At 38.1% G+C, this 24,794-nt stretch overlaps 1 protein-coding gene across 1 annotated transcript in view; it reads left to right on the forward strand.

The window, feature by feature from the left end:
* LOC131978137 (inactive N-acetylated-alpha-linked acidic dipeptidase-like protein 2) overlaps positions 1-24,794 on the forward strand; it is a 787,053-nt gene that overhangs the window by 502,956 nt on the left and 259,303 nt on the right. Inside the window, exon 9 of the mRNA XM_059341659.1 lies at positions 14,048-14,191. Within this exon, the coding sequence (XP_059197642.1) occupies positions 14,048-14,191 (144 nt within the window). The remainder of the gene's footprint in view (positions 1-14,047; positions 14,192-24,794) is intronic.

Raw genomic sequence — 24,794 nt, forward strand, 5'->3', positions numbered from 1 at the left:
CCACCAATACTGCCAAATTCCATGGCAAATAGGACTACGTAGGCCTATGGGCTGTTTGACGCGTATATCCAAATAGACCTTGACGAGGAAAGATTTGGTCAGGTCAAAACCTGCAGGTCTTGAGCTCACCCTAACCCTAACCCCAAACCTAACCCTGCAACAGTGGGGAACATAGGACCCTTTTTGGGGAAAGCAGGGAAAAAGGGTCCTATGCTCCCCGGTATGTATTGCTACAGAGGAACATAGGACCCGTTTTGGGAAAAACAGGAAACATAGGTCCCGGGGAACATACGGATGACCCTCTTTAAACAGCTTCTGTAGGGGGACTTTCAGCAAAATGCTGTAATAGTAATATCATATACTTGACGTTAAAAAAATGTCACATTACAGAAAGACTCTCAATACTTTACTGTCTTTTTCTAAGGAACTTTACAGCTATTATCAGCCCCTGAAGGCCAGATGGCAGATGGCCCTCTAAAAATGCTGAAATAAAATTAAAGATTTATAGCATTAGAATAATTTCAATTGAGACTGAAAACTCACTGTTGCAGTGGCAATTTAACAATACATCATCCAGTACATTGCCAATGATACACAGCCATCAGTTCGGAAATCAGGCAGTTTCTCTGAGTTCCTCAAACACTTACTTCTTGACAGTTTTTCATCTAAGTGGTTTGGTGATTTTCTGCTTGCCCTGCACATCACGGAGTCAGCGGCTGGTCTTGCTTCTGTGAGTATGTCAAGATGTCAGAGGCCTTCACAGGTCTCCACACACACATGCGTGCATTCGAAAAGAAACACTGGCCCGATAGAGCCAGTCTGTCAATCCAGGTATCAGTTAATATCAGTGTCCAGTAATGGAAAGAGTGATTTACAGAGCGTGGACACTGCCAAGGTATTGATCTGTTGAGTTCTCGCTTTACCAAACATTCAGAGGATGGAAAAAAAGAGAAGAACCATCACTATCTCAACTCTCTGTTTAAAAATGGACTGAAAAAAAATATAAAGAGCCGGCACTCTCCTTAAGCCCTCAGATACCCTGCATCTTACTTATACACTCTTTGCAATTCTTGTTCCTCTTTCTTAGCGTTAAAATACAAATACAGGACACTTATGTTGCCCTTTGTGTTCATTGCACAACATAACTCATTAATGAACAGATCCTCCCTTATCTGTCTTGGGCCATTTTCTCCAGCTGTTGCTATGTAAGTCTATTCTTCTTAAACTCTTGTGTTCTTTCTCCAAGTGTTTCTGGGTTTTCCTGTTCCCCGTTTGCCTTGTGGGTTCCATGTCAGTGCCTGCTTGATTATTAAACTCTTTTATTCCTTCTGCTATAGTTATTAAAATAGCCCAAACAGGCAAAATCTTAATCTTGTTTTTCACACATATTTATTTATGGAACTGTTGGGTTTTTTGTTGCTGTTGTTTGTATTTTAATGTCCTCCGTAGGTGTATGTTTTTACGATGTTTTGGAGCCCCTTACTTAACCCATTTAGGCTTAAAAAGCCTGGAAAAAATGCCTGTAAAACCTATGGGTGATTTTAAAATAACCCCCTAAAACAAAGAAGTTTATCTGGAAATTCAACAGAAGTGTCAACGCCTACTAAAAAATATATTTTCCAGCCTCTGTAGCAGATATAAATGAAATTCAAAAAGTATTTGAGAGCTTATACCCGTGGCTTTCATGAGAAGTTGAGTTTATTTGTCCAAGCCTTCAATAAAGTTTTTTTAAAAATCAACAAACTCAGCAAATCAATTAGTATTATTATTGTCTTATTACCTCCAGATGGCCACAAATCTGTCCGTTCATCGGTGAAAAATATGTCATCTAAAAACATATTCCTCATCCATTAATCCCGATCAATTGGTTCCGAGGGTTCAAAGTCTGGGTTAGTAATAAAATCGTCGGTGCTATTTTCATCAAGATCACTTCTGTAACTTACTTCTGAGCTCCCTCCGCTATAGTCGTCTTCCGACATGATTTCAAAGTCCCATGTTGCATTGAGACACTCCCACATGTATTTTGATGCATTTCATTGGCCAAGAGACCGAAAATAGGTGGAAAAAACTACAAATACTACAAAACGACGTATCCGATTTCCCAGCCTTAATGGTAGAATAACGCAACAGCACCCCCGGTTTTAATGGTAGAAATGCGGTAATGTGTCCCGCCTTAAATAGGTTAAACTTGAATTGCTGTTTTGCATTAGGGTATGATCAATCGATTTCAACTTGGTTGTTTCCAGCTGTGCTTCTGTTGTTTCTTGTTCAGTCTGTCCACAGTTTGGTGTTGTTGATTGTATTTGGTAGGTCCCCAAGAGGGGTCTTAGGCAGCAAAAAGTGAAGGATTGCAGCTTGTTGATGATGTAAGTGGCGGTTTTCAAGGCTCAAGGATCAACAGTTCACAGTAAAATCAGCATACCCAAATAAACACTATAAGAGTTGATCTTAACACTTTTAAAGTGTCTATATGGGTCCAGAGTGTTAATTTAACACTTTTTCGAGTGTTGGTACCTTTACACAAAGTTAGTGTAAATTTCACTTTTTTTGGTGTTAAATTTTAACTCCAAAAAGAGTCAAATTTACACTTACTTAGTGTAAAGGTACCAACACTCGAAAAAGTATAGACACTTTTAAAGTGTTAAGATCAACTCTAACAGTGTTAATTTGGGTAATGCTGATTTTACTGTGTACACATTTTAAAAGACATAAGGCACAGAAAAAAATAATGTTAGTTATTTTCATGTCATTGAGGGAACCGACATTGAAGTGTCTCCAAAGATAAACCATATGACATTTACAAATACAACGTTAACACTTGAGGTGTGAAATTCAGGATCAGAGTTTGGAGTAAGAAGTACGAAGTTAATCTTAAAACATTTACACTTACAGGTGCTTTGTTTTTACGTTGCAACGTCATGAAGAAGTCTTGCTCTGGTGCTTTCGTGGACTCCAGATTAAGAACCAAAGTCCACAGATTATACAAATAAACAGTCAGACAGTCTTCATGAAGTCCGAGAAAAAATAACTCAATTTAGGTTTGAAAACTACAATATTTGAACAGAGCCTGAGTTACAAACTGAGACTGTCAAGTTTTACTGAAGAAAGCATTTACCAGACAGGGAGGGTCTAACAAAAATACACTTGAAAAGTGTTTTTAGAGCTTGATGTGGGAATAAAAGTCCCCCAATTCTACTGACATGTAATACCACCTTCAGTTCAGGATGTGGAACTGCTCTCCAAAGTGCAGGCACTTTGGGGGCTGGATGAAGACAAATACAATTCTCTTCTTAATGAGTGTAAAGGCGGTAAGTTTCCACAATTAGATATGACATATGTAATGTCAGTGCTTGCCGGTAAATAGCAATCACAAGTAACCTTCCCGGATACTTCTCTTCTGAATTATTCCAAGGGATAAATCTGAATTAATTACATGTAGCAAGCTTGTGAAGACAGAGTTTATGTGGAGAGGGAAAAGATGAGGGCAAAAAATAAAAGTCCAACATCAAAGACAATCGTTCTCAAGCATCTTTTAATGAAGGGTTTAGAGATAGTTCTGGAGTATGTGGGAATGAAGTGCTGTGAAGCGCAAAGTGCCCCTATGTAGAGTCCTCTTCCGCCTTCAAATTTCGTCTCCACCTCAACATTGATTCTATCAGAAAAATACTCGACTTGTATCTGAAAATCAAAGCTCTTCATGGCTCCAGGAAATGAAATATTGTTTTCCAAGACATCAATTTTTTAAACTCAAGCCAAGGATGTAATAGAGGGTACAATTGTTTTTCTTTTTAAACAAATATAGTTTGAAGTCAAAGGATAAACAAATATCATGTTTGTTCCATCTCTTTTCACTTACACCTAACAATACCATGCACAATTTAGTTATAAAGGAAGAGTTATGACCCAGAGGCTTAGGGCTCCTTACAATATGGTATGATGGATGAGAATAGGCTTTTTGGAATGTTCTTAACTGATCATACATTTAGAATATATTGGAATATATGTGGGCTTTGGACCGCTGTGGCAGGAAAGCACTGCCGTTAAGTCAGAACCGTTAAATAACCACAGGGTACAACAGTACCAATTAAATCAGGACAGGCTTTATTCTGTGAGTTGTGACAATGTGACAATTATTAAAAAGGACTTGCCATGTGGATCACAGGAAAGGACACAACAGAGGAAGAAATGGAAGCTTCTACACTCTACTATAGCTTAAAGGGAACAAATGAAGCTCATTTTCCAGTTCATAATTGTCTTTTTGGTTTATACTTGAACATAAATGGACAATAATGTTAATAATGTTCTCATACTGTGTCTGAATTGGACTGCTTTCCCCTCAAAACAATAATTTGGAGTTTTAAATGGCGGAAAACACACTCAGGGAGGGAGGGGAAGTGAAAGGGTCAAACAAACGGCGGACTTTCACCTATGAAAACATGGTTGGTGTCCCAGGTGAAAACAAAAGTAAATTACTTTTTGCATAACTTATGTTTTTTATGTCACATCTGTGGCTCATAGTTTGTGAATCAGGTTTTTTTTAACTTGATTTACATTGTTTACGTAACTTCTATGGCTCACGTCACCCTCGTAACCACTTCACTTTCAGCATTTATGTACATTTATTTACTGTTTAAACTGTCTTTTATAACACCTTACCAAGAAGTTTTTTGCCCTAAACCTAGTTACGTGGTTTTGTAGCCTAAATTCACAGAAACTGCAGCCTTTTTTTTACAACGCGAACTTTACGTGCATGTATAATGACGTGTGTGCTATATTTAGAATGATCAATGGCACAGTGAGCCGCTGTCGTTAGGGGTATTGTGTTTTTTTTGTTCTCAGAATTGCATATCATTTGATTCAGTAAATTACTGAAAAGAAAAAAAAACTTCTTTGAACTTCCAAGCTTGCTAACTTTAAACTTGTCAGCTCAGTTGCTAAGGAGATAAGTTCATACAGTCTGTTATCGACTGCTGTCTCATAACTGTCTGCCAATAATTCCTCTGTTGTGGAGCAGTTCATGATGGCACAACACCGTTAAACTACTAGCTGTGTTGGACTCTCTTTCTTTCATTTCCCTCAAAGTCAACGCTATCAAATTGTGCAAATTATTAATTATGCTGCTTGGTCAACCACATGTATTTGCACGTCAAAGTTCCACTGATCACAACAATTTATTCAATATAAATTAACTGATTTTCTGCAAACTTTTTTCCGTTTTAAATGCTACAGTGACTGGGTTGTATCCAGGCTGTCCTTTTTTTTTTGCAGTTAAGGCACCAGTTTTGGATTGGTTTAAACTTGTCAGTTCAGTAGGATCATGCTTTTCAAAAGTGCACACACAAATGTAAAGTAATCGTCAGGTAAACATAGTAGTAGTGAAAAAAAACCCCATCTCAGTAAAAAAAACTGAGAAAACATCTCAGTAACCAATCCAGACTGCCCTCATGAACTGTCCTCATGTTTGCATGATTTCCTATAAAAAGTAATCCACTGGATTTCGTAGGCATCTGATGAAATGTGATGAAGCAATTTAATGTTTAAAGCAATGTAGGTCTGCTGTTGGGTGGGTGGGAGTGGTTGTACACCAGGAGGATGGTGTTCGTGTCTTGTTGTTTAAATTTACGTCCAGAGCCTAACCCTGTTCTTTTTATCCTTATCTTAGGAAAGTGGTTTTGGTGCCTAACCCTAAAGAGGTGACTTGGTTGCCTTAACCTTACTCTTTTTTTTAGCATCAAAAAAAGCAATCAGTGACTGTTACAAAGTCTAGTAGAGCGGTTGTCATGTGTCAACAATGTCTTTTAGTCCCATGTCAGCAACGTGTGTGGTTTCTGTGCCTTAACCAAACCATTTTTTCAGCATTAACACGGCGTTTAATGCAGCGATCCTGACATAGGTTACAACAATGGTTTATAATTTTCTATTCTAGGTTATTTGGGAATTACGTATGCACCATTTATTAATGATCAGTTACTTCTCAGTTAGCTTGTTCCTTAGTAAAGGCTCAACATGTTTTGGTAAATGGTAAATAGAGTGCAATTATAAAGCGCTTTTTATCCAAAGCGCTTTACACAACACACTATGCTCATTCACCTATTCACACACACATTCATACTGGTGGCCGAGGCTATCCTACAACAGTACCACTTGCGACTAGTGATATGCCAATGAAGCCTCATGAAGCATTTTCTCTATTTTCTGAATCGTAAATCATTTAGCTTTTAGTCCTTTGTTGAACATAGAGCACCATCTAGTGGGCTCAAAAAATAACAAAAATGCTTCATGAGGCTTCATTGGCACATCACCACCTGCCACAATTGGGAATTCATTCATACACAGATGTACGCAGCATCAGTGGGCAATTTAGGGTTCAGTATCTTGCCCAAGGATACTTCGACATGTAAGCTGCCATGGTCAGGGATCGAACCACCAACCGCCCGATCAGTGGGTGGCCGCTCTACCAACCGAGCCACAGCCGTATTAAGTGTTACCCTTGTTTCTAGCCTTGCTGACATCATTCCTGCTTCTTCCCTCCACTCACTCACTTCTTCTACCCCCCATTATTCTCTGACTCTTTCTTCCCCTCCAACCTCCCACGTCTTCTCATCTCTTTTGTCCTCTCCTTCCCCTCTGTTCACTGTCTCTCAACCTCCTTCTCTCTTGCCACTTCATCTGCTATTCACTCCTTGCCTCATCTCCTCCCCTCCAACCTTACACCTTTTCCTCGGATCTTGCCCAACCATCTCCTGACCTCCGTGTTCGTCTTTACTTTTTACGTTTCTTTCCCTCCTCAATTTTATCACCCCTTGTTTCTTCCACTCCCCCCCTTTGTCTCCTGTGTCACTCATGGATTATTAATCATCTTGTGGAGCTGGAATGCTGCCATGGCACTCTCTAGACCAGCCACAGAAGGCTATTGACTAGAAGTTTGGTTCAAAGAAACCCCAAGGGATTTTTAGAGAGGGTTGCTGAACTTGTCCTCACAGCTGAGGTTAGAGTATAGATTCTTCACAAACTTGGACAAAGTATGGATCAGCTGCAAGAGAAGCAGAAAAGTAACAATATGCTTAAGTTAATGGGGTGTACAAGATGCAACTGGCTGAGGAAATTAGCTATTAGGGACAAAGGATGCATGCCTTTCTAATGACTTATGTCTCTGTTGGTTATTGTAGCTCCCATTTGTTTGTGAAGACATCATAGTTGAAGTAAAGGGCAAGAAAATGCAACAGAACACTAACTTCTCTACTGTGTAATCCTGTTGAGAAAAAAGACATTTCCCGGAAACATGGGACAGTGAAATAAGTCTTATATTATAAATAAATATATATATATATATATATATATATATATATATATATATATATATATATATATATATATATATATTAGGATATTATGACATACAGTATTATGGTGGAACAAATTAACAAAACAAACTGTAGCGTGTCAGTTAACAACAGGACCACCAAAATTCCATCGCCCCCTACAAGCGCCGCAAAGGTCTGCATATTAATTATGCATTTGTTTGATTAAGTTACCAGCAATTGTGGTAAATAAACAAAATATCATAGAGAATAGAGCAGGATCATCAACCCTTCCTGTGCCCGCAGTGCCAATTGACAAGGTTAATATATTTTTCAATGCGCATTAAGCTGCTGTGTATGTCCTGTACAAATATTATACTATTGCTAAAACTACACATTTTAGAGACTGTGTGGGTAAATGTCCAGAGAACACTACAAACATATTCAGTAGTTCAGTGAGAAACAACAACCTCACCAATAAAATAAAACAGCATATATACCATATGACAACGTAATATATACAGTTTGTTTCTGTATCAGGACATTAACAGCAACAAACAGTCAGACACATTTCCTGAGCCATTAAAGCTGAAAGCAGCGGGGATAAGGAGTTTGGCTGCAGTTTGTTTTTTTTACTTGTTCTGTTGATTGACACGTTATTCTACAATGATAGAGCAATGCTGAGACACCGTCCTTGTCTTTTACACAACTCTCTCTCCCTGTTGCTGTTGTAGCTGACCTAGAACTTGAAAGCGGATTTTCTCAGCTTCGCCATTTCACTTGTGCTTGAGGTAGTGTGACTGACACACTCTCCAATGTGCTAATGGTGCTAAACTCTGCACATGTTTTAACAGTGTATGGCTAAAAGCTTCCAGGTGGAACTCCAGGCAAAGCGGATTAGCAGTTAATAGTAGTGATGTGCCAATGAAGCCTCAGGAAGCATTTTCTTTATGTTCAACAAAGGACTGAAAGCACAAATAATTACCATTGCTTGAGCCGTTTTCGTTAAACCAAGAGCACCATCTAGTGGGCTCAGAAATGAAAAAAAAATGCTTCATGAGGCTTCATTGGCACATCACTAGTTAATAGGGTTCCCCTATCATAAACTAACATTACACAGTCACTAGTTACCTACCAATCAAACAGGGGTTAACTTGAGGCCTTGACTAGTTAACTATAGATCAGTTAGGCTTTCAGTAGTTAGTCTGGTAAACATATTGAGCCTTTCTAGTTAACTAGTAAGTCCTATCGAACAGGCTTTAGCCTCATAATCAGTCAGCTTGATGCCTTGCATTGTTGAACATTGATCATTTCAGTATTCAGTAGTTAATCTGTCAAACGTTTTGACCTTTCCAGAAGAAGGGTCCTATGCTCCCAGGTATGTATTGCTACAGGGGACCATAGAACCTTTTTTGGGAAAAACAGGGAAGTTAGGACCTTTTTTCTAAAAAAAAGGGGAACATAGGGATGACCCCGTCATTTAGCTCTCCAAGCTTGGTATCTAGCTAACTGTCACCTGCCTTCTAAGCTTCTTCTTCTTTTCGTGTCTTTGAAGCTGGTTGGTCAAATTACAGTTTCCCATTTCTTTACACAGTCCTTTACATTTTTATTGAACACTGTTAGATTCTTTGAGCTGCACTGGTTGGGTAGTAGGGGGCAGACAAAGCAGTGCTTCATTGTATGGTCCCCTTCTCCACATTAGCTGTGTTTCCTTTAGGGGAAAAAGTGGCCACCGGGAATGTCTCAGGCCACACCCTCTCAAAATTCCGCTCACTCTGCGTGTCTCCATTACAAGTTAGCCCCCAGAGGGATTTAGAGACTCCGGAGATGATGTATGGTTTTCGCAGTCGCTAACTGTGCACAACATCAGCAGCTGAAAGCAGCATGCCTAATTATGCACAGCGTCTCCGCTGATCATAAACATAGTGATTGTGAATTAACCGGCATCACTAACTGTGCACAGAGTGTCCGGTGCTTTTTGTAAACAAACAGAGATCGCTAAGTAAACACCTCCTGCAGCAGCAGCACATACACGCTGTACTGCTACAGAGCTAACTGTTAGCCTGTTAGCACATACACACTGTACTGCTACAGAGCTAACTGTTAGCCTGTTAGCACATACACACTGTACTGCTACAGAGCTAACTGTTAGCCTGTTAGAACATACACACTGTACTGCTACAGAGCTAACTGCCACTAACGGCGGCTCTTCTTAATGAGCCGGCCTTGTTAAGAAGATTAAAAAGGAGTCGCTGGAATGTCTCCAGCCGCTTTCTTGAAAAAAGTCGATAAGGGAATAGTCGCTAAATTTAGCAACAAAGTCGCTAAGTTGGGAACACTGCTTCGGCGTGTTTTACAAAATGGCAAGTGTTGTTGTCGAGTACTATGTCACATCCCGCTTAGCGATCTATCCAATCAGTAGCCGGGCTGAAAAAAGACCCTGCTCTTCCACAGGGACGGAAAAAGTCCATACAAAAGCATGCCCCAGACTGCTCGTATTCAAAATAGGGCCGTTTCAACGAGTGAGACCCGCCTCATTCCTGGTATTGCCCGGTAGTGGAAACAGCTCTTATCACTAGTTTTGCTAGTGGACAGTTTGGACCATACTAGATAAGAAGATGCTGAAAAAAAGTAAGATATGTATCAAATCCTTTCCAAATGCATGAGACTCTGCACTAGTGTGTGTGTGTGTATGTGTGTGTGTGTGTGTGTGTGTCATTCCATGTGTATGTATGAAGCTCTAGAGTGCTTTCTTCAAGCATGATATGATGATGAGGCTGCTCTCATCTGAGATCTCTCAAGAGCCATTCACTCTTCCTTCAATTACCCATTTGAATAAAACAGTTAGATTTACTCTTAAAACCTAATGAGTAAGGCTTGTGGAAGAGGAAAGTAATTGGTCTCTTCTGTACACTATGTTTTATCTATGTATGTGCTCTTGCAGACATGCATAAAATGCTCCTTTCAGTACTGATTTTTATTGCTGTGCCGGATAACTGTGCTGTACAAGTGAAGTGACTTTGAACCCTTTGAACCTTGATTAAATCTCATGCAAATGGCACCAGGCTGCTATTAAACAGCCACACATAGATAGCAATATGACTGAACAAATTATTCTCATTTATTTCTGTTGTCATTATGCACATTTTTTAAGACCCTGTGTCCACCAAAGCATTTTTCCTGAGGCTCGTGAATTTTCTTTAAGTCTTTGCAATGTGAGCGCTGTGTATTTACACTGTGCTACAAACAGCAGCAGCATGATGTGGCGCTAGGCTTCTATTCTGAACTGAGTGTTGCACATTTTGTGCTTTTTTGCCGTGAGGTAAAATACTGTATCCATCACAGGGTCACGATCCGACAAGAGGTGATGACGAGCAGCGAGGGAGGCGTATATCTCTGAAATGGAGAGGAAAACATTTGCTGGTGGAAGGAAGCATCACCTTAAACAAAGCATTGATTTGTTAAAGAGATCAAGGTTTATTGTGTCATTAATTGTAGACGAGATAACAATGCCACGGAGAAAAAAAATGGTACCAGCAATCACCCGCTGGCTGCTCTGCTCTATGTTGTTAATGTACAGCTTGGTATGCAACACATTTAGCAGACAAACCAACTCAACACTTCTATTTAAGGCTTCATGTTGGGTGTTGATGTACATGCGACTTTTCCTCATGAACTGATCGGGGCATCGGCGTATGTGTTGGCAGATACACTTTTTCAATTGTGTGCATTCTTACTTGACTTACTGGGAAAAACACTTTGTTGGCCTAACTATTGTAAATTAACAGTAAAATAATGGCAGCAGGGTTGCCAGCATTCTACTGTTAATGCTACAGTTCCCTTACTGTTATCATAGTTAGCGTTACTATTATCACTGTTAGCATAAAGGATATATTTGTCAAACAAACTCACAACTTTGACCCAGGAGACTGAAGTTTGTGTCGAAATTACTGTTGAGTTAGTTAAACATAACTACATCACATTTAATACAAAACTACATCATGTACAGTACAGGCCAAAAGTTTGGACACACACCTTCTTATTCAATGCTTTTTCTTTATTTTCATGACTATTTACATTGTAGATTCTCACTGAAGGCATCAAAACTATGAATGAACAGATATGGAATTATGTACTTAACAAAAAAGTGTGAAATAACTGAAAACATGTCTTGTATTTTAGATTCCTCAAAGTAACCACCCTTTGCTTACTAGAATATAAGACATGTTTTCAGTTATTTCACACTTTTTTGTTAAGTAGCCTACATAATTCCACATGTGTTCATTAATAGTTTTGATGAATCTACAATGTAAATAGTCATGAAAATAAAGGAAACGCATTGAATGAGAAGGTCTGTCCAAACTTTTGGCCTGTACTGTACTTGTGTAAGGAAGTGTCATCTAGCAAATCTACCTCTAACCCAAACCCCTATCTTTCTCTCAACCTAACCAAGTAGTTTTGGTGCGTAAACTTGAACTACTACTACATGGTGACCTGTGACCATTTCACCATTTTAATCACATATTTAAAACTGCGACTACTGTATTAAGGTATGAGGCCATACCAGGCGGCAATCTCCGTGCCTGAGCATGGAAGCCACCAGGAAGTGCATAAAGCCTGCAATTCACCGAAAATTCCAGTAGGGGGTGCTAAGTTTGGCTGCAAAAGAAATCTGCCCATTCATTTCAGTGCTAAATTTGAAAACTTCTCACTTGATTTATTACCTCAGAAAAATTTTTCAGGGACAACATTATGGTCTCAATCGCTAGTAAAAAATCTTCTTCAAGACAATTTGATGTCAATAGTTCTAATAATGGTCCCATTTAGAAGAAAATAGAAGATAAAGAATCATATGATTTGGGGCGTTTCTAGCTTTGATTGACAGGTCACTGACAAGGCGAGCCGTCACCAGGAGAGAAGCAGAGCGTATCCACGGCAACTTGTCAATAAAGTTATATATAACGTTATATAGATAGAAAAGAGGACGTTTAGCGGTTTGGTCTCATAACTTTGACCCTTTCATACTATATTTTCACTTAATGACAGTTTATTTGAACGTTTTGTTCAGTAAAATGTCTTGTTCAGTGTTTGGTTGGACTAACAGACACTCCAAGGAGTCGCTGCTCAGTTTTCTGAGGTAAGAAAGATACATTTTGTTTTTGTTTTTTTGCTAGCCAAAATTAACATCCCAGTTAATGCTAACATGAATTAACAGCGGCTTCTCTCAGTCGGGTTGCCGGTGTAGAGAGGCTGTAGTCAGTGTCGTCAGATCCCTCGCGCTCCGCCACAGTCCAATTATGGTCTGCTCTGCGTATCGGAAACATGATGGTGACGCAAGATGGCGACGAGTGTAACGCTGAACTCAAGGCTTCCAACGGGCAGTCCACAAACCAATGGGTGACGTCACGGTGACTACGTCCATTATTTATATACAGTCTATGGGCCATACTGATTATTTGCCTCCAGTAGGGGCACTAGTTCAGGAAACTCTCCTGTGGGTCATATTAGAGGGTAGGAACAAACAACCTTTTCTTGGGGCTCATTTGGGCTCAAAGTTTGATATGGATAGGGACTGAGCTATTTGTACTTCTGCCTGTTTCCTGAAAGGTAAAGGACATGGAGGAAAAAGTGCAGTGCCACCAGAAATCATAGGGGCAGTGGAGAACTGTTTAACCCTCTGGAGTCCATCTATTTATTGAAAATAAACATGTTTTGTTTACAGTAATAACTTTATTTATATATGATATGTAGACAAGCTGAGAAAGCCAGTTTAAAGTTCAATCGTAGGAGCTTTCACAGTGTGCCATTTATGTTTCTAGACCATTTTTAGAATGTGAATTTTCTTTCTACAATGAAAACTACTATCATTTTTAATTTACATGCAAATAGACTGTTTTGTAGTTTTTTTATTTATTATTTTCTGCATTTTTTGTGTGTATAAATGGTGAAAAAAAAGAAGGTACATTTCCATAGACACCTGTGTCTTTTTCTTTGTATTTTTGGTATTTTAGGCAGCTTTATACTTTATATTATATGCATGTGATGTAAGGAGAGACTGAAAGATGCTAAACAGAGACAGAAAGGAATGCATAGGAAGTTGACAAATTTGAACCAAAATCTCCTGGACTTCAGAGGTTTAAGCAAGACAAGACCATAGAGCATGACAGAGAAAATAAAAGTTAAGTTGGCTGAACTTTTTGAGGAAGAAGAAAAATCCTTAGTCCGCATGTCACAGACCACCACTAATTACAGCACTTCCTCTGTTTTGCCTCCTCCACCATCACCATTATTGTTGATGTCAGAAACGTTTGACTCTGAACAATGAATGTATGAATTTTCGTATTTAAAGGGACCATAAATGAGGCTTAATACAGTACAGTTAAGTTACTGAGATTGTACGTATATCGTTCAGAAAAAGAAAAAAAAACATTTATTGTATTAAGAATGTTGCACAGGTGCATACAATTGGCTATCATAACAATGGAAGAGACACTTTGATTGCTGAATGAGTTACTTTTTGCATGTAGCATAGGAAACAGAATGGGACCCAACACAGAGCCTTGAGGAATTCCATATATTACCTTACCTTCCATATATTAACTCAAATTAAACCAGGACCAAAGTCAGGACAAAACTGTCTTACAGAAGTATGCTGTCTCCTTTTTCCAAGTCTGCTGCTTTCATTCTGGTTTTCACCTCTATTTTTTGTCTGATCCTCTTCTGTTATGTTTGTTATTCCTCCCTAGCTGAGGTGTCAAGAGAAACTGGAGGAAGTTTGACATCTCTGTTGGTTCAGCCCATCTCTGCTCTCCTGGCAAAGACATTGCTGTCCTCTCCATCAACAGGGCAGGGGGACTCCTGTGTTCCTCTAGCAATGCCTCCCAACACAGGTAAATATACAAAATATAATATGTGTATGTCAGCCAATATTACATGCAACCACATAATTTAACTGTGGTATAACCAAATCAAATAGAATGTGTGACTTACACATGAAATTCCTCCACAAAATCATCAATTGTCTCACTTGTGTCACATATTTCTCCAAAATCTAAAAAACAGAAAAACAAATTAACTTTAACTTTAAATTCTTGAAAAATCATAATAATAAAATGTTTACATGTTCTTCTGTAGCTAAAGCCCCATGTATTGTATTTTTGCTAGTATTGTACAGCAAGTAGAGAATTTAGTTCAGACTCTAAATCAGGGGTCTCAAACTCAAATTACCTGGTGGCCACTGGAGGCAGTATCAAAATGGCCAAAAAAAGACACAAAATTACAAAAAAAAGACACAAAATGACAGAAAAAAACTAAATTACTTTAAAAAAAACATAAAATGACCAAAAAATGACACAAAATGACAGAAAAAACTAAATTACTTAAAAAAAAGTACATTTTGATGCTGATACTTTTGTACTTTTAGTAATTTAAGTATTTTTTGAATACAGGACTTACTTGTAGTGGAGTAATTTCACAGTGTGGTATTAGTACTTTTACTTAAGTAAAGGATCTGAATACTTCTTCCACCACTCATCACTTGTGCTTATAACAGGCATGTCGCTCCACCACAGACACAGTACGGTGCATATTTTCCAGAGATTATTTTTTATCTTTTCATTTTTTATCTTACTTCTGATAGCAAGGGAGTCCAAATTTAATTAATATTGGCGTAGGTAAGTGTGCAAGTGTTGGGCAAGATTGAGCAGCATTTTATATAATTGCTAACACTTTACAATAACAACTAAGTAATGTTTATAGATGGTTTATAAACCAATTATTAACCATTTACAAAGTGCTATACATATTTAATCTTTAAATGTTTTCAACCAGTTTCTTAAAGGTATATGAATCATTTCAAAAGCATTAACATACTTAATATGGTGTTAAAAATGTTATAATGAATGCAACTAAAACCATTAATAAAGTATTAATTATAATGTAATTGTTTGTTAATGGTAAATTAACTATAAACTGACATTAATATACCATCTATCTAATAATTCCTGAATTATTTAGTTAGTAAAACTAAATACAATTATGTATGTATCTAAATGGCCTATATACGGTTTATAAATGATGATAAAACATGAATAAACTATCTGTTTACCATTGATAAATGATGGTTATTGTAAAGTGTTACCATATATTTATATATAAGACTAACAAGGAAGACTTGTGCTGCATTTGCAGTGATACAAGTGCTATATGGGGCTATTGTGATGAAAAAGAAACAGCCTAAAGGCAATGCTCTTAATTTCCCAGCCGGTCTAAATTTCCTTCCCTTACAGTCATGAGTTTCGGGTACTTTGTATTGTGAGTTCAAAAAACTGAAACTTCACTCCCATCACTGTGTGTCTGGACTCACCTTAAGGCTTGAGGAGCTCATATTTCCCAACAGGAGTTTGGAGTAAAAACCGCTGGCAGCCAGATGAGGTCTTTCAGGCGTCTGGTTAGGATATCCCCAGGATGCTTCCCTGTGGATTTAATTCTAGGGATGTCCAACTGGGAGGAGATATGCATACATATCTGTACATATTAAACCCAAAGCCCCAGGATCCCCTGAGAAGAAATGGAGGACACAGCTGAGGGAAAGAATATCTTGACTTTTTTTTTAAGTGTTGCCGCCACATTCTGGACAGAAGACTGAATTTATTTGTGTCTATTTTTGACAGTATGTACAGTTAATTCTAGAAAAATAAAACATCCATTTGCAAATGTTAGGCGTGATAGCAGTCTTGATTATATTATCATCTGTCCTACAGATGCCCTGCTGAAATCCAATTACAAGCTTAGCAGGGATCCCTTTCAATCATGTTGAGTGCAGTACCAGGGCATGTCACTGTTGTGTCTATAATTACACTAAAGATTCTCCTCTTATCTTTGATTCACACTAGAGTTTAAATGATAAGTCGATTAAACGATTGACAGAGAAATAATCAACTTTTTTTTTAAACATTTGATTGATCTTTGCAGTCTTTTTTTCCTGGAAGAATACTTTGCGAATTGAATTTCTATGGACTGTCTATCGGACATTTGAAAATCTCACCTTGGACTTGACATTTTAAAAGACACTTTTATTGTTATTTAAAAAACAAATAATTGGTTAATCAAGGAAATTATCTGCAGATCAATCGATAAAGACATTGTTAGTTGCAGCCATAATTCAGATAAACAACCTTTAGTAGAAATAAAAACAGTTATGATATTTTGTGGCCCCCACCTTGATATGAAAGTTTAATGTGAGTTTTATATGAATGGCACTTTACCGTATTGTGTGTGGAAGGTCCCTTTAATTACGCTTTTTGGCGATTTTGTGTCTTTTTTTAATAATTTTGTGTCTAATTTTTAATAATTGTGTGTCTTTTGGTAATTCTGTGTCCTTTTTTTGGTAATTTTGTGTCTTTTTTTATAATTGTGTGTCTTTTTAGGTAATTCTGTGTCTTTTTGGTAATTTTTTCTCTTTTTTTAGTAATTGTATGTCTTTTTTGGTAATTCTTTGTCCTTTTTTTCTGTCATTTTGTGTCTAATTTGGGTCATTTTGACATTTTTAATAGTTTTGTGTCTTTTTGGTAATTCTGTTTATTTTTTTTGCCATTTTGTCTTTTTTTGTAATTGTATGTCTTTTATGTAATTTAGTGTTTTTTCAGTCATTTTGTGTCTTTTTTATTTTTTTGTGTCTTTTTTTTCTTCATAATTTTGTGTCTTTTTTTGGTCATTTTGATACTGCCTCCAGTGGCCACCAGGTAGTTTGAGTTTGAGACCCCTGATTTATAGCAATCTTTTTTTCAAGGCACATTGTTGTATGTTTTATTAATATACAATTATTATATTCTTGGATATGGAGGTGAGAGCAATGCATAAAAGACTCAAAAAAGAATATAAACCAACAAAAGTAACAATTGTTAACAGAAACAAAGTTTAAATTGTAGGCTTCACCTATATGTCTGTTTTTGCTGTTTTTTAAAAAAAAAATCTTATCCTTCTGCTCTATCTAAATGGATCACCTTCACCACCGCCCACTCTGCTAGCATATCAGTCACAGTGTATGGTGACTCAGTGAGTTCATAACCTGGAATATCCAGCATACACAGCTTGGATGAGTCACAGATGTGACCTGACTGCCTCATCTCCACTGAGGCACTGCGGCTATAATGTTACCTGGAAGTGTTTCAGGGGGGGAAAAAAACATGTTTTTAAAGCAACTTCACTTTCTTTGTCCTTTTTCTCTCTCTCTCTCTTTATTATCTCTCTTACTCTGTAACTTTTATTTCACCCAGAAACTTAACACGAGCCAATATTGCCCTTAAGACAGAACTCCTTCTCACTGCAAAAAATAAAGCTTATCGACACCCACTTGTTCCTGTGATATACAGGTACATTCACAAATCGATCCCACACTTCAGAGATGTGAACCACATTGACAAAAATAAACGAGGCATACAAAGAGCACGCTGCGGGTCCAGGAGGACGCTGGTGCACCAAATGGAGTTGCAGTCCAGATATAACATGGACATTAGGGCAACATGGTCTCACAGGAATCTGTGAAATAGCCACGGATTTGCTTAACTCAAAATCCGTGGAATAGCCACGGAATCACTCAAATTTCCATGAAACTGACACGGATTTCGCTACAATGCAAGTTAATGACAGTCATATCCCGTGGCTATTCCAACATACAAAGTGATTATCTACATTCACTGAGTGAATATTTAGGAAAAAAAACATATATTTCTCGCTAGAAATGTGATCAAAATCCATTTTTATGCAGAAACTAAGTCAAAATATTGATTTTTTTTTTCACAAAAAATGAGAGAACTGTCCGCCATGTTTTTTGTTCTGATCACCGGGACCTTGAAAGTCATGTGACTTGGACCACGAATAGCCACGGGATATGACATTGTCATTAACTTGCATTGTAGCGAAATCCGTGTCAGTTTCACGGAAATTTGAGTAATTCTGTGGCTATTCCACAGATTTTGAGTTGAGCGAATCCGTGGCTATTTCACAGATTCCTGTGAGACCATGTTCCATTAGGGGTTAATCGCTCACTAAGGGAAGCCATTCGTTTTCTATGGGGTCAATGGTTCCCTTAACCCTCTAGAGTCACCAATCACGGCAACATTATCAAATCATAAGACTTCTTCATGATGTCATGGCGTAAAAACGAAGCAGTGTGTCTCCCTGCCATCAACTTCCCTCTAAAATACTGGCTTAAAACTCAGTGCCAGTTTTTATTTGATGATAATAGGCCAAGTAAAACCGGAGATAAGGTCAAATATATTTAGTATAAAAATATAGAACTAGATGTTTTCTTAATTTTACCTCTTATGTGCAACTTGTGTCCACATTTGCAACATTTTGTTGTGTTTCTTTGGGTTCAAAATGTTGATGCAGTAAGTCAAAGTGAAAAAATAATTATCAGGTCATAAAGGTGAGGTTGTGCTGATTAAAAAAAAAATACCGACAAGACGTGGTAAACATTGTTTCAAGTGTTATATACAGGCAGAATGAAAAGGATTCAAAAACGGACAAAATAGCCCCAGACTCCAGAGGGTTAAAAAAGAGAGATCCTTCAAGCAAAAATATGGAAGGAGGGATGAGTAAGTGCTCAGTAGACACAAAGGTTAGACTGATTTACTGCTTTGAGGTCTGTTTTAGCCTTTTTAACATTACTTCTTGATCAATGGTTGACCTCATCCGGAGCTGAGTCTTATGACATCATATCATTTGACCACTATGTATAAATGCACTGTGTTTTTGCATACAAAGCCTGCCCTCTTTCTCACCTTTGTACACATGGCCAGTCACTGTTTGAAGTGGGCTGAATTAGAATGTGAGATTGTCTGTTGTTTTGGAAGGTTAGAAAAATGATTGGATAAACCCCTTCCCAGTTATTTGATGAATCATCAATCAATCAGACTTTATTTGTATAGCACTTTTCATGCAAGAGAGATGCAACACAAAGCGCTTTACATAAAAAAGGAGAAAATAACAATGATAATAATTTAAAAAATAACAAAACATAGAAACAAGCAAACTCCCTCCATCCCACCCATCCTATTAAAAACAAAGCACAAACTGAGGAAGCTCCATCTCGACATGGAGCAGTGAGGAAACACTGGAGGCAGCTTAGAAATTAACTAGATAAAAAATAAAGTAAGATGAGATAAAATAAAATAAAAATATATATATATAAATAAAAAAATATAAATAAAAAAGTAAAAGTCAATAATAACAATAGAAAGTTAAAAAAAATAATAATAAAAAAGCTAGATAAAAATCTAGAAACGACAATCTATTAATAAAAAATCAGTTTGGGACCTGGCTAATAATAGGGGCAGGCTATTATTTGAAGGAGGCTTTTATTAACAAAAGAAAATCAGAGCAGCTCTGATCGGCACTTTTTAGAGTGTTTTACACAGCGCATTGTAGCCAGTTACCCGGATGTCGGCCATATTGGAAGTACTCGGATGTAAACAAACAATGAACAGCACGCTGAATGTTCATTTTAAGCAGGATTTAAAATGTCTAAACTACTAAAAAGGACAGAAGAACGTGCGTAAACGGCTCGACTTTACAGAGAATGACTAGGACAGCGGGAGAAACAACGATAATTACCTACAGTACTAACTCGTGTGGCAAAACTTCTAAATACAGGTGTTGTGTAGTAATCTGTTACCGTTAAATGATGTTTCCTGAATGGAGTTCTCCGTAGCATCACCTCCGCAGTTGGAGTTAGGATTTAAGTTTAAGGTTAGGCTTTGTAGAGAGAACTGTTTGGGGTTCAGGTAAACTTGGGATCATGTTAACAACTTAAAGGAGGACTGGTTGGGGTCAGGGGTCAGGTTGGTGCAGGTTAAGGTAAGGGGGACACATATCGACAGGGGAACAGACTTTGACATAACACCGGTAAGAAACCGGGCTTATAAAAGAGGCCGGCTTTTATTTACTAAAAACTGTTTTTACACCCGGTTACTAAATGAGGCCGGTCATTAACCCATTTACGCCGGGAAAGCATTACCGCATTTCTACCATTGAAACCGGGAGCACTGTTGCGTCACTCTATCATTAAGGCCGGGACAGCGGATATGTCATTTTGTAGTATTTGTATTTTTTTCCACCTATTTTCGGTCTCTTGGCCAATGAAATGCATCAGAATCATGATCAGAATACATGCGGGAGTGTCGCAATGCAACATCGGACTTTTCCAGAACTTTAAATCATGGCGTAAGACGACTATAGCGGAGGAGCTCAGCAGTAAGTGATGGAAGCGATCTTGATGAAAACAGTGCCGATGATTTAATTGCTGATCTGGACTTTGAACCCTCGGAACCAATCGACCGGCATTTATGGATGAGGAATATGTTTTTAGATGACATATTTTCACAGTAGAACAGACAGATTTGTGGCCATGTGGAGATAATAATAATATTATTAATAATATATTAATATTAATAATAATATTTCATTGTGGTGATGATATAAGAAATCATGACTGTTTATGTCTTACATTACTTTATGCGTCGTTGAGTACCCTGAAATGTGCAATATATAAAATGTATTATTAATTATTATTATTATTATTATTATTATGATATATATATTTTTTTATTACAGTAGGGTAATGAGAACTATGTCTATTTCTTCCAATGGTCATATCATGTTTGCATCTTGCTAATGGGCATGTATGAGTATTATGCATAGGATTTTTATTCAGTCAAATGTAACATTTGCTGAGTTTGTTGATTTTTTAAAAAACTTTATTGAAGGTTTGGACAAATAAACTCAACTTCTCATGGAAGCCACGGGTATAAGCTCTCAAATACTTTTTGAATTTCATTTCTATCTGCTACAGAGGCTGAAAAATCTTCTGTTGAATTTCCAGAAAAACTTCAGGTTTTAGGGGGTTCTTTCAAAATTGCCAGAGGTTTTCCAGGCATGTTTTTCTAGGCGTTTTAGGCCTTAATGGGTTAATAGGGGCCCGGCTTTAAATTGAGGAAATACGCTATGTATATAAAATGGTGATATCATCATCCTGGACTTCCTTTCGTGATGTCTCTTGATGTCTCACCCAGTGATTGGAAGGTTGCTGTTGTCATCCCCTTAGGCAAGACACTTAATCCCAAGCATCTTGAGTGGTCTCTATGACTAGAAAAGCCATTTACCATTTAAGAGCCTACTCCACTTTTCCAAGCCACAAAATAAATGCTCTTCAACCTAAATCTAGAGTGTTTTGTTATTGAGCTCTAACAGCCCATGTGGTTTGACCCTCAGTGCGGATAAAGACGAGCAAGAAGAATAAAGGTAAAGAAGCATGCAGAGATATCATTTAGTCTATATGTTATAGGCAGTTGTGGCTGTCACCCAGCAGGCTGGTCACTGACTCGTGTACAATGTTACTCTCACTCCATTATTTCAAGTCTCTCTGAACACAGTGCAATCTAAAAGAAAAGGCCCTAAAAAGATTAGCATTCATAGGAACTCTATAAATAGACCTGCTCTCTAACCCCACGTTTATTACATTCTCTCTTTTATTGTAGTTGTATGTCGTCCTTGCTCTTGTTATTTTGTGCTGTTTAATTACTTGAACTATTTTTATTGCAGTACAGTTTTGATTGCCTTGAAATGTGACTTGTCTCTTAGGTGCGCTTCATGGCCAGGTCATCATAAATGAGATGCAGTTGTTAATTAACCTATTGTGAATGAGGTGAGAGAAGCTCTTACTGTAGGAGCCACGAGCCCTGCCTTCACACAAAAGGAGAATGAATAGATAGATGGAGGGATTAAATAAAAGAGATGCTTTTTTTATCATTGGGGTTTCCACATTCCTCCTTGAAGGCAAAGAAAGAAACTAAAATATGGGGGAATTAGGGCAGGACATTACAGACCCTCAGGGCAGAAATGGCCATCATGGTTTAGAAAAAATGACACTGTGTGAAGGCACTTTTACAAAAGATGTGCAGCAGTGTCTTTACCAGAAAAGTCATTTCTCTCACACTGAAAGGAAGGCTTGTCTCCTTTTGAGGAAAGCCACATACAAATTAAGGCTGAAAAAGGCTGAAAGAATAAGAAATATATACACAGAGAGTTTAATTTCCTTTGCCGAAAAGAGATGAACAGATGATAAGAGGGCAGGAGGAATATTTTTCCATCATTCAAACGGGAGGGTGCTGAGTGTAAATATAGAAAAAGAGGAGGCAGAAAGAAGCCAGACAGGAGAACAGAAGATTGTGATGAAGAAGGTGAAATAGGTGCTGAAGGAACAGAAATGCCCTAAATGTCTGGTTCAAGCACATTTTTAAAAATCACATTTTGTCAATACCTGTAGTGGTTTCTTCACACGTTGATGGTAAAAGTTTTGTCCTCTCAGTTGTTTTTTTTAAAGATATGCAGCTGTGAGATTTCTGCCACCAAACCAATACAATGGAGGGACTTGTGCAACACTGAAAAAACGTATATATATATATATATATATATATATATCCTTTATTTAACCAGGTAAAAAGTCTCGTTGAGATTAAAAAATCTCTTTTACAAGAGAGACCTGGCCAATACGGCAGCATAAAAAGTGACAAGTTGCAACATTTAAAACACAGTTAACATAAACAATTAAATACAAATACAGCCATCACAACATCAGTGAAAGAGCCTCAAGTAGAGACTCATACGGAGCAGTCACACTGACCAAGGGAAATTATTTCTTCATCCTTAGAATCTATTTAAATTCACCAATTGTGATCAACTCAGACAATTTCAAATCTTTTTGCTGATTGTTCCATGATAAAGGGGCTAAAAGCTTTCTTACCTAATTCAGTTCTCACTCTTGGTACCAGCATCTGGACAATATTTAGTGAGCGTAGACCATGTTGACCATGTTTGGTTTCGACACATGTATGTATGCAAACAAGACGTAGAGTGTGCATTCAGGCTAGGTTCTAGCTAGCTCAATTGTGCTACAACACTGATGTTTAGCCGTAGTGAAGGGACAACGAAGCTTTGTGAAGCATTTGCTTTATTTATGGAGCCCACTAGATGACGCATTTTGTTCAAGAAAGGGCTGAAAACACTAGTGATGTGCCATTGAAGCCTCATGAAGCATTTTCTTTATTTTCTGAGCCCACTAGATGGCGCTCTATGTTCAACAAAGGACTGAAAGAACAATTAATTACTATTGCTTGAGCCTCTTTAAACTAAGAGCACCATCTAGTGGGCTCAGAAAATAAAGAAAATGCTTCATGAGGCTTCTTTGGCACATCACTACTGATAGTGGTGCTAGATGAACATATGAGAGTATCCATTATTAGGGTACGAGCACTAACAGTGCGAGGCCCCTATTGTTGTTGGTCTGTCTTTCCGAAAAATGATTCGTAATTTGGAATCATATTCAAAAACTCACCATATTTGCAATAAACGTCAGTCTCACGTGAAATAATGGCCTTTTGGTGAAATATAAACCATCTCATTTATACATTGGTTACATTGACACACCATAAACCATTAGCCACTTCTACAACATCTACAACTACTAGTGTTTTATTTGTGATTGCTTATGGTGCACTGATACACATGAGGCTTTGCAAAGCTAGCTTGGGCAACTAAACCTACTGGGGTGAAGTTGGGTGAATATTTCAACCATAAAACTTCACACAACTTCCCCTTTGCATCTGAGAGACAGCAGCCATTATTGGCATGATCCAGGGAGGTCGCTTGCCAGGAATCTTAAACAAAAGTCGCCTGCAGACACGACCACAACTATTTTCCAACTGTCTAATACTGGCATCACCAGCTAACTCCTGGGTCTGAATTCTAAGTCGTTGTGGAGCCTTTAAACATGTCTCACAGCTGTGTCTCCACTCTTCATCCATGTCATTTCCATAATGCAATGTTCGGCGAAATCTTGCAGATTTTGCCTGATCCCAGAAGAGGCTGCACCTCTTGAGGTACAGGGCACAGTAACCTTGTGTGTGCTGGTGTGTGTGGTTAGATAGATACGTACATATGTATAAGAGAGAGATGAGATGGATGCAGTATTAAGAGGTAATTTGCGCTTCCGAGAGCATAAATCCCCTCTTATCTCAGCATCATAACCGCAGCACTCTACCACACTGCCACCTTCTGAGGCTTCACTCCCTCATTCTGAGTCCTGTCTTTCCCTCGAGCCTCCACTCACTCAACCCCCTCCCTCCATCCAACTCTAGCAGTTTTTTGGGGGCCATGCGAGGGAGTCATCATCTCTTGTTGCCGCCATGTTTCCCCATTGTATGTGTGCACGGTCTGTTCATTTCCATTTATTCCCCAATAAATCCAAGCAGCTGGTCAGTGGCTGGAACACTGCTTTCTGCTGTTTCCCATGTTGCACAGATAACAGTCACACACACACGGGTTGTCACTGTTATGCACCCATGCTGCCTGGGTGAGTCACACACAAAATCAATGAGGCACCCCCCAAAACCAGTGGCCAAAGACGAGTACAATTGATCCTTCAGTGCAGGG

This window comes from Centropristis striata, chromosome 9, assembly GCF_030273125.1.
Source record: "Centropristis striata isolate RG_2023a ecotype Rhode Island chromosome 9, C.striata_1.0, whole genome shotgun sequence".
Taxonomy (NCBI): Eukaryota; Metazoa; Chordata; class Actinopteri; order Perciformes; family Serranidae; genus Centropristis; species Centropristis striata.